At 36.1% G+C, this 19,869-nt stretch overlaps 1 protein-coding gene across 1 annotated transcript in view; it reads right to left on the bottom strand.

Moving 5' to 3' along the window:
- Window positions 1-19,869, bottom strand: part of AK9 (adenylate kinase 9) — a 185,071-nt gene that overhangs the window by 70,778 nt on the left and 94,424 nt on the right. Inside the window, exons 20-24 of the mRNA XM_025382428.1 lie at window positions 14,788-14,864; window positions 8,455-8,616; window positions 4,555-4,644; window positions 3,881-4,081; window positions 3,406-3,521 (exon numbers count right to left, since the gene is read on the bottom strand). Coding sequence (XP_025238213.1) covers window positions 3,406-3,521; window positions 3,881-4,081; window positions 4,555-4,644; window positions 8,455-8,616; window positions 14,788-14,864 — 646 coding nt within the window. The remainder of the gene's footprint in view (window positions 1-3,405; window positions 3,522-3,880; window positions 4,082-4,554; window positions 4,645-8,454; window positions 8,617-14,787; window positions 14,865-19,869) is intronic.

A 19,869-nucleotide genomic window follows, 5' to 3' on the forward strand; every position in this document is an offset into this window, starting at 1 on the left:
TATCTCCTATATATAAAGATAGTTGTGTCTTTCTTTTTCAATCTGAATGCCTTTTATTTATTTTCCTTGTCTGAATGCAGTAGCCAAACCTTCAGTATAGTGTTGAATAGAAGTGGTGACAGTGAACATTCTTTCCTTGTCCTGATCTTAGGAAAAAATCATTCAGCCTTTTACCCTTAAGTATGACATTAGCTGTTAGTTAGAAACTTTCTGTGGATACCCTTTATCAAGCCAAGGAAGTTCCCTTCATTTTTTTTTCTTACCAGTAATAGATGTTGAATTTTGTCAAATGCTTTTTCTGTATCTATTGAGGTGATCACGTTTTTTCCCCTCAGTTTCTTCATATGATGAATTACATTGATTGCTTTTCAAACATTAAACTAAACTTGAATTTCCAAGATAAGTCCCACTTGGTCATGGTGTATTATTCTTTTTGTGCATTTTTGGATTTGATTTGCTAAATTTTGTTAAGAATGTCTGTATCTATGTTAATGAGTGATATTAGACTGCAGTTTGTTTTTCTTCCTTGCTTTTAATGTCTTTGGTTTTGGTATCAGAACAATGCTGATCTCATAGAATGACTAGGAAGTATTCTCTCTTCTTCAATTTTCTGGAACAGTTTGTATGGAATTGGTTTTCTTTCTTTCTTCAAGATTTGGCAGAATTCATCATGGAAGCCACCTGTGTCTGACTGCTTTCTTTCAGCTTTTGTATGTCTAACAGAGTCTTCAGTTTGCCTTTGTTTTTATTTTTTTATTTTTATTTTTTGAGACAGAGTCTCGTTCTGTTGCGTAGGCTGGAGTGCAATGGCACGATCTCACTGCAACCTCCGGCTCCCGGGTTCAAGTGATTCTCCTGCCCTAGCCTCCTGAGTAGCTGGGATTACATGTGCACACCACCACACCCGGCTAATTTTTCTATTTTTAGTAGAGATGGGGTTTCACCAAGTTAGTCAGGTTGGTCTTGAACTCCTGACCTCATGATTTGCCTGCCTTGGCCTCCCAAAGTGCTGGAATTACAGGCGTGAGTCACCACGCTCAGCTTGTCCTTGTTTTTAAAAGAGGGTTTCAATGGACACAGAATCCTAGGTTGACAGTTAAATTTTATTTTATTTTTATTTATTTATTTATTTTTAAGACAGGGTCTTACTCTGTTGCCTAGGCTGGAGTGCAGTGATGTGATCTCAGCTCAATGATGCCTTGACCTCCTGGGCTCAAGCGATCCTCCCACCTCAGTCTCCCGAGTAGCTAGGACTACAGGTGTGCGCCACCATGCCTGGTTAATTTTTGTATTTTTTGTAGAGATGGGGTTTTGTCATGTTGCCCAGGCTGGTCTTGAACTCCTGAGCTGAAGCAATGTGTTCGCCTTGGCCTCTTAAAGTGCTGGGATTACAGGCATGAGCCACCGTACCAGGCTGACAGTTTTTTTTTTTGTTCCCTTCAATACATTAAAGATGTTGCTCCACTCTCTTCTTGCATTGTTTTTGATGAGAAATATGCTGTCATCCTTATCTTTGTCCCCGTGTATGTGGCATATCTGTTTTCTCCTTTATTTTTAAAATTGGTTTTGAGCAATTTGAATATGATGTACTTGGTGCTATTATAATATTTTCTTCATGTTTTTTGTGCTTGAGCATGTTTATTTATTGGGCATATTGAATCTGAGAGCTTGTAATTTTTTTTCAAGATTTAGAAAAAATTTGGCCATTATTTCTTCAATCCCCCTCATGCATACTTTTTGTAGATCTGAACTATATGTACACGTTAAGCAACCCCTATCCCCAAATCTGAAATTTGGAGTGCTCTAAACTCTAAAACTTCTTGAGCAGTGATCAGACACTCAAAGAAAATGTAGCATTTTGGATTTCAGATTAAAAATGCTCAAGTGATATGTATTGTGCAAATATTCAAGAATCTGAAAAAGTCTAAAATCAGAAACACTTCTGGTCCCAAGCATTCTGTATAATAGGCTGCTTGAAGTTGTTCCACAGATCACTGATGCTCTTCTCATTTTTTTTCAGAATCTTTTTCCTCTGTTGTTTCATTTTGGACAGTTTCTATTGCTATTTCTCTTGCAGTGGCTAAACTGCGGTCATACCATTAATATATATTTCATTCCATATACTGTACTTTTCAATCTTAAAAGTTCAATTGAGGTATTTATTATATCTTCTATATCTCTGTTTAACTTTTTGAACATATAGAATAACAACTGTTTTACTGTCCTTGTCATCTAATTCTAAGAACACCTTTGTCAGTTCTGAATCCATTTCAGTTGATTACTTTTTCTCCTCAATGTGAGTCATATTTTTCTGCCTGTTTGCAGGTCTCACAATCTTTCAGTGGCTACTATAATTTTACTTTGCATTCCCATAAATATTCTTGAGCATTGCTCTTGGACACAGGTTACTTGGAAGCAGTTTGATCCTTTTGGCTTTTGCTTTTTGATAGGTGGGGCCAAAGCTTCATTTATGCTAGGTCCAGTTATTCCCCATTCCTAAGGCTAGACCCTTGTTAGTACCTTACCCAATGCTCTGTGAATTGGAAGGGTTTTTTAAAAAAATATATATTATTAATGAAGACCATACTTTAAAATATAAGCTTTGAGTATTATAGCCCGCTTGATAATTGTCTGCAGATACCAGAGATCATTTTATGGTGGGCCAGAGTGGGACACAGAAGAACAGCAGCAGACATGGCAGATGATGGATGATGAAAGAAAAGAATCTGCATCTGAGTGGGACAAAACCCACATCCTTTAGTCATCCCAAAGAAAGGCTCTCCAGTTCCTTAGTGATAAAGTACTAAAACCTGTTATCAGAATCACACTACATATTGTTTGTAGTTTGACACATATATATTTGGGTTTAAGTCAGGCAACTTAACCCAGTTAATCACAAGTCTATGTTTATATAACTTAATAACATAATATTTATAAAGCTTCAAATTAAAAGAACCACTTCCTGTTTCATTACTGATAGATGTCTGAACTGGACAGCTATCAAATGAGAATAGTTGTCCAAATTCTGATGCCAAGGGAGTGGATGGGGCCTGAATATGGGTTGCTCCTAACTGAGAACACTGCTCATTATTTTCATGCAAGTAGCCTCTTTTAGTTACAACAACCACTTCCGCTAAATTTATAAAATATTTACGTATTTAAAACTTAAACTTTTTTTCCGTGTAAAAAAGTTAATGTAGTTTCCTTTTATCTTTTCATGAGTCTTTTTTCATACTACATAGCCTGGAATTTCAGGGGGGTCAAGTGAAGCTGAGGCAGAGGGAGAATGTATGTGCAAATGAGAATGTCCGTTTACTTGGGGTCCAAAAGTGATAGTTACCACTCTTATTTGCATATTTTCAATGACTTCACAAATGAGGATGAGTAGAAGTAAAAGAATCATGCCTCTTCCTCTTCCTCTTCCTCTAGCTCCTCATCAACCTCTGCTTCAGTCTGGTAGTCTTCTGTTTCTTCCTCATAATCTTCCCCAGTTAACTCCCATGCAGTATATTGAAATGGTTCTAGAGAAAAAGAGAATCACTGGGGAAAATATTTTTAGCAAAAAAAGTTATTAGCATATTACTATAAGGTTAAGAAAATTAATTATTATTATTAGTCTCTTAGATTAAATATGTATGCAAATAGGCCTTTGTAAGTTCCTTATGTGACAACTGGTCAGTATGGCCAGAGGTGTTTGGACCGCGTGGCTGTTCTGATTGGTCAGGACCTGCACTGTGATAGTTGCTAAGTATTTTATACATCGGCCTTGGATATATTGAACATTTACTTCATAAACCATCAAGGAAGGCTTTCAAGTTTCAAAATGCTTCTAATACTATTGCCTGCTCTTGATAATTAATGTTATGATTAAAGCCCTTACTTTCCATAGTCTCAACTACTTTTTGAAGTAATTCCTGTGGAGTTCTGTCAGCAATCTCCAAGTTTAAAATTTTAATGTAAGCCTCACTAATTGTTGCTTCCAGCTGTTTCCAGAGGATGATGAAAGAATTAATCTTCTCTTTAAATGGCTCCATTTCAGGAACATCAGGATAAGAGTCTTCTGGAAACTCAGGTAGTACAACTTTTGAGTAAAAGACAAAGGAAAGAAAAAAGGGGCTTTAAATATCCTATCTTTAGCCATATTGCCAAAATAACTTATACTTTGTAGTATTTTTAAACAGTTGAAAAAAATATTCTAAGCAACAATATACATTCATAAATTTATAATTTAATTATATTTTGTTCTTACATTTGCTGTAGATGTATATTTACTTGTTACTAAAACTCAAGCTTTTGGATAATTAACATGAGTTTCTTAAGGAAACTTTAACTGTTAATAAAAAATGTATAAAACAAATTTGTGTGAAAACCAGTGTTATAATCTGGTTTGATACACTTTTAATGGAGTAAGCCAAATATTTATGTATGTCGATTAGCATACAACATAGAAAGAAATAAGTATGAAGCACCTACTATGCCTAAAATTAGGGACCCATTATAAGAAAATATGGAAAGTACTTTTATGCACTAACTACTTTCATTTTACAGTCTAACCTGTTTCAGATAATTTTTCAGTTTCCAGGCCCTCTTTGGATCCTTTTGGGATTTCTGTTTCCACTGTAGTTTCCTCAATAGGCTCAGATACTTAAGAAAGAAATCTAATAGTTAGTGTTTGAATTTTAAAACATTATTCCTTTATGAATGTTTTGGCACAAAGAACACTTCAAATAGTTTAAATTGTATATGAAATGTCTAATAGAAAGTACAGTTTTTGTTAGGGAAAGAATGGCATAAGAATACACAATTAAAAAGGCAGAAAATAAAGAATATTCTTAAACACGTAAAAAGACATGGACTAGAATAATAATTGACACATGATACATAAAATTCTGGCTGATAATTTAAGTATTAATCAAACTTCTTTTAATTTGGCAGTAGACTAATAATGCCTGATATTCCTTTTAATTTCTTATTAAAATACCCATGAAGCTAGGCATAGTGACTCATGCCTGTAATCCTAGCCTTTGGGAGGCAGAGGTGGGAGAATCACTTAAGGCCGGGAGTTCAAGACCAGCCTAGGTAACACAGCAAGATCACATCCCTACAAAAAATGAAAATTAGCCAGGTATGGTGGCTCATACCTGTGGTCCCAACTACATGGGAGGTTGAGGTGGGAAGACCACTTGATCCCAGGAATTCAAGTTACAGTGAGCTACGATCATGCCACTGCACACCAGTCTGGGTGACAGAGCAAGACACTATCTCTATTAAAAAAAAAGTTTTTCAAGAAGATACACCAAAAAAGATCACAAAGTGGCAATGAGAGATGATGATATTGCAAAGTCCCAGCTGTAGGTGTAGGCATGGAGAGATTTAAGAGAATCTCAACTAATTTCACTGTTGAATGTATAGATTGAAAACTTTTCCTGAAGGATGTAAGACATGCTGCACATACAGATCCAGCAGAGGTGGTTTCAGGGAAGGCAGGCCTAATTATCTGTCTTTTCATCCTACTCTGCTCCTAGTTCTGAAACACAAGTTTTGCATAGACAAAAATACATAAATCTATATGTACATGTACATATGTATATACACACACACACATATTCTGCAACACTGTGGAAACTGTCTTCTGAGGTAGCTAAAATGATACTTGGGTCCTCTTTCAACAGGATCAATAATGTTTAATACTCAATAGAGCAGGAAGTAGAAGGGGACAAGCCTGGGGCTGGCCTGGTGGTGACATGTTTAATTGTAGGTTGCTCAATTAAGAAAATCATTATAAACCATGGAAGAGAAGAAAGAACACCAAGAATATACAGATAATTCTACAATGCCTTAGCTTCTCTGGCTTAATCAAAGACTGCAATAGTTGGGGGTAAAGATCTAGCCTTAGTCTAGAAGAGCCATATAAGATGAATATTTACTAAATATTACAACTTGAACTAGGTTGATTTGCATTAACCTATATCAGATATAACAGGTCTATATCTGAGAGTGCCAGGCAAGAAGTCTAAGTGAAAGGTACACGTGTGTGGTGGTCAGGGTAGGGGGGCAGGGTTCTTATAAATACTCTACCTACCCTTCCTGTTGGTAAATGAAGAGTTGGAAATATTCTGCTTCATCCAAGGATAAGTCCACAAAAACAACAAAAATAAAATCGATGAAGAAAAAGAGAGTATTGATCCAAAGATTCAGATGAAAATTTTACTTCTGAAGACAATTTATTATATAAAGCAGAGTAAATTTTACAAGATGTATGCTTGGAGTACTAAAAAACCAAGAGAACAACTGAGTCTATGAAATAAAAATCACGAGGCATAAAGATAGACCAGCCTAAAATAAAGGCAGAAATACAAGAAAGGTAACTGAAGTACGAAAACAATGCAAGGAAATCTAAAATACAATAGTAGAGTTAACATATGCATTGGGAATGTTCTCACAAGTGGGAGCTAAGCCGTGGGTATGCAAAAGCATACAGAGTGGTATAATGGACACTGGAGACTCAGAAGGGAGCAGGGTGAGAGGGGAGCGTGGGATGAAAAACCACCTATAGGATACAATGTACACTACTTGAGTGATAGGTATACTAAAACCTATTTGTATAATTTCCGTATTTTCTATAGTTAGCACATATTTTTATCAAACCTGGATGGATGTATGATTTTGAAACACACAGTTCAACATCAACTATATCAGAACTATGATCACTGTCTTTAATAGACATTTTTCAAATTTCTATTCAATATATTCATTAATTTTGACCTGCAGATACAGTGTACAGCTAAACCATTCTAGAGTTTTTATTTTCAGGATCAGATTTTTCTCAGGTATGCTACTGTGCTTTTTCCATGATATAAGGAAAAATTTACAAAACCTTTTTTTCAGGCAAAATTTTTTTCCTATAGCAGTAGTTCTTAACTGTTAGTATGTAAAAGAATCACTGGGGTGTTCATTAAAATGTAGATTCCTAAATTCCATCCTAGACTTACTGAACCAGAACCTGCATAGAGCTCAGAGGCTTACTTTAAAATAAGAACCATAGGTGATTCTGATACAGCTGATCTACCACCTATACTATGAAAAAATATTTCTCTTTTATGTGAAACTCTAAAGCCTCAGTTAAGCATTTAAGAATTTGAGCGGATGATCCCTTATTTCTTGGATGAAATCATGAACCTGAGCCTAGGCATTCCTGCAACCTGCATCTGTGCAAAGGCAGTATGGTAGATATTGTTGGTTGGCTCCCTCAAACCCCCTCTCATTCTTCTATTCCATTGGCTTCTACCATCTAGGCAAGGAAGCCAAGTCCAAATTAAATTCCCAGATTCCCTGCAAGTAGGGGTAGACAATGATACAATATCCTGCTCAATGAAATGTAGGTGAAAGTCTCTGGGAACTATCTATTTCTTGAATTAGAAATAAAAAGTAAAAGCTTGCAAAAGGAGACATTGTGTCTGGATGCAGCAGCCAGCTTTGGATTGTGAGGATGGAGTCAGATACTGGAGAGAAGTGCAGGAGGAAAGAAGATGCTTGTGGCTTCGATAACTTTTTAAGCGAACAAACCAGCCTGGGACACTTAGATATGCATAATACTCAATATACTTGTCAGAATGAAACACATGCACGTACAAGCCGCGAAATACGAATTGTGTAATTTTCATTAATTTCCCTTAGTCTTGCTTATTTTGTAAACTCACAGCAGTTCCAAGCCCTTAACTGTTCCAGGCTAGCATCCAGTTACAGGTATCTGAAGACCTTTTAGTTTGTAGGGTGAGTTTCATATTCAATACTAACTCTGCTTGAAAGCATTTGCAAGCCTCATTCCCACCACAGGTGGGTACCCCATCTTCTTGCTTTAAGCCCACTCTCTAGTCCTTGGAGTGGTTTTCATTGCACATAGACTCCCTCTTGCCCTGTCCCATCCAACAAATGAGACCTCTGAGGTAGGGCTTAAAGAGTTAATGCTCTTATATTTACGTTTAAAATGCTCTTATATTTGCATTTAAAAATGGCATTACACACCACAAAGATGAACTGTAAAATTCATGCTAATAATTTAAAATTTTAATTTAATTTTTCTTTACTTAGAGCAACATTAAATAGCAAACAAAAAAATAGCATGACAAATTGAGAGAGAGACTCTGGAAGAAAGGAAAAAGTGTTATATTTTACTACCTTTAATGACACTTCTTTCCTGCTTTTTGAACAACATGCCCCAGAAATTACATAGCCAGCTGTGCTTCTGCATGCCAGTGCTGTGGCAGAGCAAACTCCGCTTTCCTACCACACTTGAAACTGTGAGATTTGGACTCAATGGCTGCTCTTTGGGGGCTCATCTCTCCATTCTCAGCCAGCTTCCATTTTACCAACATATATACATACACACATGCCCAAACAGACACATTAATGCACATGAGTAGAATTAAGAACTTGCTATCAATAAAGTCTAACCTGCTTCAGGCTCAGTTTCAGGGGCCTCAGATGCTTCAGACTCCTCAGGTAACAATGACCCTCGGGTATCGTGAGATACCTCAGGTGCCTCAGGCTCTTCGTGAACTTCCAAATCATCACCTTCAATCTCCTCTTCATCCTCATTATCAGTCTCTTCAGCTTTTAAAAAAATTTGAAGAAATAAATTATCATTTGGTTGAAGTCAACAAATATTTATTGGGTGTTGACAAGTGCTGAAGCCAAGCAAAGAATACAAAATGGTCCCTGCCCTCCTAGAGTATGTAGTTTAATGGGGGAGATAGAAAAATTATCTATATATTATAGCTATTCACATGCAGTGGTAAAGGATGACAGTCATCTGCTCGGAGTGCTATATGAGTACCTAACTAGGGGTTCATTCAAAAATGAAATGTTTATGGCAGTTCCAAATATCCTTACAGTAAATCTAGAAATAGCCCAATGTCCAAAGAAAAGGCTACATCAGCAACATTCAATATAGTAGCCACTAGCTACATGTGGCTATTGAGCACTTGAAATGAGTCTAGTCCAAATTGATATATACTGCAAGTATAAAACACACAGTGAATTTTAAATATTTAATATGAAAAACTAAATATAAAATATGTGACTTTCAGAAAATTTAAAGTTCCATGTGTGGCTTATATTATGCTTCTAATGGGTAGCACCAGGCTAGATTATACATATAATGATCGATTTTCTTACAGTTAACAAAAAAGAATAAATCATGTAGTGGGATAATCAATATATTAAATGTAAATACAAAATACAAAAATTAGCTGGGTGTGGTGGCACACACCTATAGCCCCAGTTACTCAGGAGGCTAAGGCAGGAGAATTGCTCAAACCCGGGAGGTGGAGGTTGCAGTGAGCTGAGATTGTGTCACTGCACTCCAGCCTGGGTCATGGAGTGAGACTGTGGCTCAAAACAAACAAACAAACAAAAAAACAAAAAAACCCCAAACAACCCAGAACTAGTAGCTGGTTTAATAACTATCACAATTTTGGAACAGTGATAAACATTTAAAAATACGTAAAATTATAATGTGATATGAAAACATCTTCATTTCTATTGGTGACAAAGTCAAGGTATTGCTAATACTATTGTGGTTTGTTGCCTATATTAATTGCGCATTGAAGGACATAATAAATTTCAGTTAAACGTTAGTGAAAATAAATTTTGAATTATTTTCCAGTTAAGTTCACACATCTCTGAATTTTACCCATAGACCCTAGGTTAAGAGCTCCAGTCTTTTTTTAACATCTGTTTTATCTTTAAAAAATTTTTTTATTCCAAAAGTTTTTGAGGAACAGGTGGTGTTTGGTTCCATGGAAAAGTTCTTTAGTGGTGATTTCTGAGGTTTTGGTACACCTATCATCCGAGCAGTGTACACTGTACCCAATGTGTAGTCTTTTATTCCTCATCTTCCTCCCACCTTCCCCCCAACTTCCCAAAGTCTAGTATATCATTCTTATGCCTTTGTGTCCTCATAGTTTAGCTCTCACTTATAAGCGAGAACATACGATGTTTGGTTTTCCATTCCTGAGTTACCTCACTTAGAATAATGGTCTCCAACTCCATCCAGGTTGCTGCAAAAACCATTATTTCGTTCCTTTTTATGACTGAGTAGTATTCCATGGAATATATATTATATATATAATATATATATCACATGTTCTTTATCCACTCATTGGTTGATGGCATTTAGGCTGGTTCTATATTTTTTCAATTGTGAATTGTGCTGCTATAAACATGTATGTGCAAGTCTTTTTCAAATAATGATTTCTTTTCCCCTGGGTAGATACCCAGGAGTAGAATTGCTGGATCAAATGGTAGTTTTACTTTTAGTTCTTTAAGGAATTGCCATAGTGTTTTCCATAGTGTTGCACTGGTTTACATTCCCACCAGCAATGTAAAACTGTTTCCCTTTCATCACATCTACACCAATATCTATAATTTTTTGATTTTTAAATTATGGCCATTCTTACATGAGTAAGGTGGTATGTCACTATGGTTTTGATTTGCATTTCCCTGATAATTAGTGATGCTGAGCATTTTTTCATATATTTGTTGGCCATTTGTATATCTTCTTTTGAGAACTGTCTATTCATGTCCTTAGCCCACTTTCTGATGGGATTATTTTTTTTTCTTGCTGATTTGAGTTCCTTGTAGATTCTGGATATTAGTCCTTTGTCAGATGGGTAGTGTGTGAAGATTTTCTCCCACTCTGTGGGTTGTCTGTTTACTCTGCTGATTATTTCTTTTGCTGTGCAGAAGCTTTTTAGTTTAATTAGCTCGTATCTATTTATCTTTTTGTTTTTGGGTTCTTGGGCATGAACTCTTTGCCTAAGTCAATGTCTAGAATAGTTTTTTGATGTTATCTTCTAGAATTTTTATGGTTTCAGGTCTTAGATTTAAGTCCTTGATCCATCTTCAGTGGATTTCTGCATAAGGTGAGAGACAAAGATCGAGTTTCATTCTTCATTGTGGCTTGCCAATTATCCCAGCACCATTTGTTGAACAGGGTGTCCTTTCTCCATTTTATGTTTTGTCTGTTTGTTTGTTTGTTTTCTTTGTCAAATATCAGTTGGCTGTAAATATTTGACTTTATTTCTGGGTTCTCTATTCTGTTCCATTGGTCTACATGCCTATTTTTATACCAGTACCATGCTGTTTTGGTAACTATATCCTTGAAGTGTAGTTTGAAGTTGGGTAATGTGATGCCTATAGATTTGTTCTTTTTGCTTAGTCTTCTTTGGTTATGTGGGCTCTTTTTGTGTTCCATTGAATTTTAGGATTTTTTTTTTTTTGGAGTTCTGTAAAGAATAATGATGGTATTTTGATGGGAATTGCATTGAATTTGTAGATTGCTTTTGGCAGTATGTTTATTTTCACATGCTAATAGATTCTACCCATCCATGAGCATGGGATGTATTTTCATTTGTTTGTGTCATTCATGATTTGTTTCAGCAGCGTTTTGTAGTTTTCCTTGTAGAGATCTTTCACCTCCTTGGTTAGGTGTATATATATACTTTTTTTTTTGCAGCTGTTGTAAAAGGGGTTGAGTTCTTGATTTGATTCTCAGCTTGGTTGTTGTTATATAGCAGTGCTACTAATTTGTGTACATTGATTTTGTATCCCAAAACTTTATTGAATTCATTTATCAGATCTAGGAGCTTTTTTGGATGAGTATTTAGAATTTTCTAGGTATATGATCATATCATCAGTGAATAGCAACAGTTTCACTTCCTCTTTACCGATTTAAATGCTCTTTATTTCTTTCTCTTGTCTGAGTGCTCCGGCTAGGACTTCCAGTACAATGTTGAATAGCAGTGGCGAAAGTGGGCATCCTTGTCTTGTTCTAGCTCTCAGTGGCAATGCTTTTAGCTTTTCCCCTTTCAGTGTAATGTTGGCTGTGGATTTGTCATAGATTGCTTTTTTGTTTTGTTTTGTTTTGAGACAGAATCTCGCTCTGTCACCTAGGCTGGAGTGCAATGACATGATCTCGCTCACTGCAACCCCCACCTCCTGGGTTCAAGTGATTCTCCTGCCTCAGCTTCCTGAGTAGCTGGGACTACAGGCACATGCTACCATGCCTGGCTAATTTTTTGTATTTTTAGTAGAGATGGGGTTTTATCGTGTTAGCTAGGAAGGTCTCGATCTTCTAACCTCGTGATCAGCCCGGCTTGGCCTCCCAAAGTGCTGGGATTACAGGCGTGAGCCACTGTGCCCGGCCATAGATGGCTTTTATTACCTTGAGGTGTGTTCCTTTTATGTCCATTTTGCTGAGGGTTTTAATCATAAAGGGGTGCTGGATTTTGTCGAATGCTTTTTCTGCATCTATTGAGATGATCTTAAGATTTTTGTTTTTACTTCTGTTTACATGGTATATCACATTTATTGACTTGTGTATGTTAAACTATCCCTGCATCCCTGGTATAAAACCCAGTTGATCATGGTGTATTATCTTCTTGACATGCTATTGAATTCAGTTAGTATTTCATTGATGATTTTTGCATCTATGTTCATCAGGGATATTGGTCTTGCTCCTTTTTTAAATATTCTTTCCTGGTTTTGGTATTAGAGTAATATTGGCTTCATAGAATGACTTAGGGAGGATTCCCTCTCTCTCTAGCTTTTGGAATAGTTTCAGTAAGATTGGTACCAATTCTCTGAATGCCTGATAGAGATCAGCTGTGAATCCACCTGGTCCTGGACTTTTTCTTGTTGGAAATTTTAAAATTACTGTTTTCAATCTTGCTACTTGTTATTGGTATGTTCGGAGCTTCTATTTCTTCCTGATTTAATCTAGAAGAGTTGTTTACTTCCAATAATTTATCCATCTCCTCTAGATTTTCTAGTTTGTGTGCATAAAGGTGTTCATAGTAGCCTTGAATGATCTTTTGTGTTTCTGTGGTACTGGCTGTAATATCTCCCGTTTCTTTTTTTTCCTTCCTTCCTTTCTGCCTGTCTGCTTTCTTGCTTTCTTGCTCTCTTGCTTATTAGCCTGTTGCCCAGGCTGGAGTGTAGTGACATGATCTCAGCTCACTGCAACCTCTGCCTCCCAGGTTCAAGCGATTCTCCTGCCTTAGCCTCCCAAGTAGCTGGGATTACAGGCGTGCACCACCATGCCTGGCTAATTTAAAAAAATTTTTTAGTAGAAACAGGGTTTCGCCATGTTGGCCAGCCTGGTCTCGAACTCCTGACCTCAGGTGATCCACCCTCCTCAGCCTCCCAAAGTGCTGGGATTACAGGCGTGAGCCACCACACCTGGTCTCCTGTTTCATTTCTAATTGAGCTTATTTGAATCTTCTCTCTTCTTTTTTTGGTTAATCTCACTAATGTTCTATCAATTTTGTTTATCTTTTCAAAGAACCAGCTTTTTGTTTCATTTATCTTTTATTTATTTATTTTTGTTTCAATTTTATTTAGTTCTGCTCTGATCTTCGTTATTCTTTTCTTCTGTTTTGGGGATCTTGGGTTTGGGTTTGGATTGTTCTTGTTTCTGCTGGGTTTGGGTTTGGGTTGTTCTTGCTTCTCTAGTTCCTTGAGGTGTGACCTTAGATTGTCTATTTGTGCTCTTTCAGACTTTTTGATGTAAGCATTTAATACTATGAACTTTCCTTTTTGGACCACTTTTGCTGTATCCCAGAAGTTTTGATAAGTTGTGTCACTGTTATTGTTCAGTTCAAATAATTTTTAAATTTCCTTCTTAATTGTTGGCCCAAAGATCATTCAGGAACAGGTTGTCTAATTTCCATGTATTTGTATAGTTTTGAGGGTTCCTTCTGGAGTTGATTTCCAATTTTATTCCACTGTGGTCTGAGAGAGTACTTAGTATAATTTTGATTTTCTTAAATTTGCTGAGACTGCCGGGCGCGGTGGCTCAAGCCTGTAATCCCAGCACTTTGGGAGGCCGAGGCGGGTGGATCACGAGGTCAGGAGATCGAGACCATCCTGGCTAACACGGTGAAACTCTGTCTCTATAAAAATACAAAAGATTAACCAGGCATGGTGGTGGGTGCCTGCAGCTACTTGGGAGGCTGAGGCAGGAGAATGGTGTGAACCCAGGAGGCGGAACTTGCAGTGAGCTGAGATCGCGCCACTGCACTCCAGCCTGGGCGGCAGAGCAAGACTCTGTTTCAAAAAATAAAAATAAAAATAAAAATAAAAAGTAAATTTGCTGAGACCTGTTTTGTGGCCTATTATATGATCTATCTTGGAGGATATTCTATGTGCTGATGAACAGAATTAATATTCTGCAGTTGTTGGGTAGAATGTTCTGTAATTATCTGTTAAATCTATTTGTTCTAGGGTACAGTTTAAGTCCATTGAAAAACTCCAATCTTAAAAGAAACTGTTAGAATAAGTTATATAATGAAGATGGGAGTTTAATCTTAAAGACAGTGAGTGGGTAATAAGAGATTTGCTATCTTCTCAACTCCTGTAGGATGGTTCTAACAGAAGTAATTCTAACAGCTGTGTATCACCTGTGTCAACAGCAACCATTTAAAGACAAGCTGTGTGTGCTATTCTGCTGTGTATCACTTGTACAGGGTATATGAATAGGTATCTGTGTCAAGAGTCATTTTCCTATGAATCCATTACTTCAGTGACAATATTATTTAGTATACAAACTGGAACACTTTAAGAATAAAAGGTGCTATAAAGACTTCAAGAACATAGGCATAAACCTGGGTTCTCATGGACAAATTGGGAAATGTGATCACCTAGTCTATAATTCACTTGAAATAGTGCAATTGCTTGCAGTAACAATACCATGACACATCATCAGTCATAGCAATCTGTGCTTGCCTTTTGCCTTCGCTTTCATAACTTCTAGTAGCCTTCGATTTTCTTCTTCAAGTCTCAGTGCCTCTTCTGTGGCTTTTCTGAAATGAAAAGGTTCAAATTTAATTATCTTTGGAAATTCAGACTTCTCACACTATTGCAGGATTAAATGCTTATAGTGTTAAAAATAAAGATTAAATCGTATTATACTTACTTTACAAAGTATAATTTTAAATTACTCATGTTGAGACTAGTTACTTTTCAGCGTTTTCTTCTGGGGGAGAAAAACTGGAATGTTATACTTTGAAAAACTTTGTCTATTAATTAGGAAACCTGTCAAAAATAAGACAGGATTACCTAACTCTACATTGAAAAGGCAAATGGGAGGATTTGTAGCATTTTTCCTCTGATTTAATGGTAAATGTTCACAATATAATGTTAAGTAAGAAAAGTTGAATATAAAACTATATGTATAATATAATTTTAATTTGGTATTTAGAATGCATACAAACGAGGATTAAAAGTCTAGGAGAAAACCAATCAAATGGTCAACATGGATGATGGCATGTAAGAGTTTTAAGTTTTCTTGAACTTTTTGCATTAAAATTTTTTCTATATTGAATAAGCAGAACTTTGTAAATTTATCTAATAAGAAAAAAATCCTAATTATTTTATTTTTAACATAGTAGTGATGAAATTTAAAGAGACCTGGAATATGGAAACTTAAAAACCTGGAGGGTATCTCTTTTTCATTAGGATTGAAGCATCAAACCTGCCTTAACGATGGTGAAGAAAGTTGGATGGAAAGTTAGTAAAATGTTGTAGAAAGGCAATATTTATTAAAAATTAAAATGTATATACCTTTGATCTAGAAATTCTATATCTAGGAATTTAGCCCTCAGAAAGAGGAATACTACTGCACAAACATACAAAAGAATGTTGACTGAATCTTTAAAAAATTATAACAAAAAATTATATCAGGTATTAATCAGTAGGCACTAGTTAAGGAAGAGCCCATTCGTGTCAGCAGCACACACTGGGGGCACAGCTTTCCTCAGACCTGTTATTTTCTCATACTCGGCATTCTTTGCATCCATTTTCCCTTCTTTTGAAAGCTAGTTACACATAAGACATTACTACACCTCTTCTCCCAGCAGGCTGGCTTCCTGTTAATGGAGGACATTCTCTCACTGCATTCCTAATCCTGTGTTCCAGTCAGAAGTCTTGGCGTAATTCAAGTTTTCTTTGCTCAGCCTCAGCCCTCTGAGGCTACTGAGTGTTGTTTCTGAACTCCTTTCTCATTCTGTCTGTGTGTGAACAGGCCGTTGCTCTGTAGGCATACCTTGCCTTATTGTGCTTTGCTTCATTGCGCTTTACAGATATCCTGTTTTATTTTGTTTTTTCTTTTTACAAGTTGAAGGTCTGTGGCAACCCTGCATTGAGCAACTCTATTTCTCTATTTCAAACTTTCTCATTACTATTATGTATCAGTGATCTGTGATCAATGATCTTTGATGTTACTATCATCGTTTGGGGTGCCATGAACCACGTCCATATAAGACGGTAAACTTAATTGATAGATGTCGTGGGTGTTGTGACTGCTCCACTGACTGGCTGATCCCTTGACTCCCTCCCTCTCCTCAGTCCTCCCTATTCTCAAAGACACAATAATATTGAAATGAGGTCAATTAATAACCCTACAATGGCCTCTAAGTTTTTAAGTGAAAAAAAGAGCCCCACATTTGTCACTTTAAATCAAAAGCTAGAAATGGCTAAGCTTAGTGAGGAAGGTGTATTGAAGGCTGAGATAGTCCAAAAGCTATGCCTCTTGTGCAAAATAGCCAAGCTGTGAATGCCAAAGAAATGTTCTTCAAGGAAATAAAAAGTGCTACTCCAGTGAATACACTAATGATACAAAAGTAAAACAGCCTCACTATTGATATGGAGAAAGTTTTTGAGTGGTCTGATTAGATCAAACCAGCCACAACATTCCATTAAGCCAAAGCCTAATCAGGAGCAAGGCCCTATAATTTGTTTCAATTCTGTGATGGCTGAGAGAGGCAAAGAAATCTGGAGAAGAGAAGTTTGAAGCTAGCAAAAGTTGGTTCATGAGGCTTAAGGAAAGAAGCCATCTCTATAACATCAAAGTGCAGAGCAAGGTGAAGTAGGCAAGTGCTGATGTAGGAGCTCCAATAAGTTATTTAGAAGACATAGCTAAGACCATAGATAAAGGGGGCTACACTAAACAACAGATTTTTCAATGTCAACAAAACACACTTCTGTTGGAAGAAGATGCCATCTAGGACTTTCAGAGCTAGAGAGGAGAAGTCAATGCCTGGCTTCAAAGCTTTAAGGACAGGCTGACACTCTTATTAAGGGCTTGTGCAGCTGGTGAAGCCAATGCCCATTTCCCAGTCCAAAAATCCTAGGCCCCCTAATAACTATGCTAAATCTACTCTGCCTGTGCTCTACAAATAGAACAAAGCCTAGATGACAGTACATCTGTTTACCGCATGCTTTACTGAGTATTTTATCTGCTGTTGAGATCTACTGCTTAGAAAAAAAGATTAATTTCAAAATATTACTGCTCATTGACAATGCACATAGTCACCCAAGAGCTCTGATGAAGACATACAAGAAGAATGAATGTTTTCATGCCTGCTAATGCAACATCCATGCTGCAGCCCATGGATCAAAGAGTAATTTTGACTTTTAAGTCTAATTATTAAGAAACACATTTCATAAGACTACAGCTGTCATAGATAGTGATTCCTCTAATGGATCTGGGCAAAGCAAATTGAAAACCTTCTGGAAAGGATTTACCATTCTAGTTGCCATTAAGAACATTCATGATTTGTGGGAGGAAGTCAAAATATCCGCATTAACAGGAATTTGGAAGATGGTGATTCCAACCCTCATGGATTACTTTAATAAGTTCAGGACTTTAATGAAGGAAGAAACGGCAGAGGTAGTAAAAATAGGAAGAGAATTAGAATTAGAAGTGAAGCCTAAATTGCTGCAATCTCACGATCAAGCTTGAACAGATGAAGAGTTCTTCTCATGGATGAGAAAAGAAACTGGTTTCTTGAGATGGAATCTATTCTTGGTGAAGATGCTGTGAACATTGTTGAAATTACAACAAAAAATTTAGAATACTACATAAACTTGGTTGATAAAGTAGTTGTGCGTTTGAGAGGATTGACTCCAATTTTGAAAGAAGTTCTACTGTGGGTAAAATGCTATCAAACAACATTACACACCACAGAAAAATATTTTGGGAAAGAAAGAGTAATAAATAGATGCAACAAACTTCATCGTTGTCTTAGTTGAAGAAATTTCCATAGCCACCCCAACCTTTGGCAACCGCTACCCTCAACGGTCAGCAGCCATCAACACTGAGGCAAAACTTTCCACCAGCAAAATGATTGACTCACTGAAGGCTTAGATGATCATCACCATGTTCTTTTAAAGCATTTTAAAATTAAGGTATATACATTTTTAGACATAATGCTATTGCACACTTAATAGATGACAATATTGTGTAAACATAACTTTTATATGCACTGGGAAGCAAAAAGCTCATGTCACTTGCTTTACTGTGGTGGCCTGGAACCAAACCTGCAATATCTCCAAGCTATGCCTGTACCTCAGATGGGGCTCTTTGTGACATCTTCCTTATCCAAATCCTGGATCAAGTATGTTGCTGCTGAGAATCTAAGACCTGAACAGAATAAGGAAGAATTTTGCTACCAGTTCTTAGAAATTTCTGTAAATCACTTGGATAGAAGATCCAAAGACTAACAATATGACAGAAATTATCTCATCATTTGACTGGCACATTTGGAAACTGATGCTGGAGAAGTTTTAAAATTTAGCATGTCTTTAGATATTTGATCAAGATGCAGTTCTTAATCCTGTTAAGTTCCTCTCTTTTCTAACCAACCTATAAGGCCTTTAAGTGAATGTCTGACAGTTTTTTAAAAACTATCTTAGATTTTATTTTCTGAAATATAAAGGAAAAAAGTTTGTTTTGAAAAACTCATGTTGAATTTTAAAAATCAACATAGAAAAAGCCTGCTTCAATCTGGGCAAGTGAAATTAAGAAGTTTATAAAGATGTAAAAATTTAGAATCAAAAGAAGTAAAGATTGATGATAAAAATAACTTAGAGCATTCCATATGGTAAAAGAGGCGAAGGCAGAATTGAGAGAAAGTGGAGAAGATATCTTTTCCTGTTTTAAAAAAGTTAAAGGTATACATATTTTTAATATATTTAAAATGTAGCAGGTCTCCAGTCTAGAAATCACATCAACTTTGTTTTACTTTTATGTTGAGATATCCATCTGTTCTCAAAGATTGGACTATTTCTCACTCACTGGAAAAAGATTAAGTAATTCCTTAATTATCAACAGATGATAACTGATCTATAGATTGAGTATAGCTGATTGTAGCTAATTAGTAGATTTGTAACAAAAGTTTTAAAAGCTAAAAGGGAATATAAGTAAATTTGTAATTATTGTCTGAATTAAAGTAGTGTTTGGTCAATATATCATATAATAATTTTATTAACTAATTTAACTAAATCATACATATTTTTGTGTTAAATTTCTAAAGGAGTGACTAGCTTAAATGAATAATGAACACTAAAAAGTAAAATCCTCTGACACACATATCAGTTAAACCACTCTCTAGCTCTGTAATTACCCACCTCCCAGCTTCTTCATTTCTAGAGTTTAAAGAGCCCTCCTAAGTCTCAGCTCAAATAGCTAATATTTGAAAGGGAAAAGGAAATAGCATTTAAGAAAGCCATAGGTGCCATCATCAATAGTAGAAAGTTCCATGGATTTACAAGGAAAAATTTAATTCTTAAATGTCTAGGCCTTTCTTACTCTGAATAGTAGAAATCCTAGTGGACAAATTAAAATGTAAAGTATTTAAAGAAATTTTTTAGTAAGGAAGAACGATTAGCAAACTAAGTCATTGTTTCTTTTAATATTTTATTCTTCAATCTGAAGGACTTATAGTTTATTAAAGTTTAGTATTGACCCCTGCCATGAACAGATAACTGTGTGGTCACATTTTAAAAAGTCATTCATTATACCCAGAT

Source organism: Theropithecus gelada, chromosome 4 (assembly GCF_003255815.1).
Source record: "Theropithecus gelada isolate Dixy chromosome 4, Tgel_1.0, whole genome shotgun sequence".
NCBI classification, from domain to species: Eukaryota; Metazoa; Chordata; class Mammalia; order Primates; family Cercopithecidae; genus Theropithecus; species Theropithecus gelada.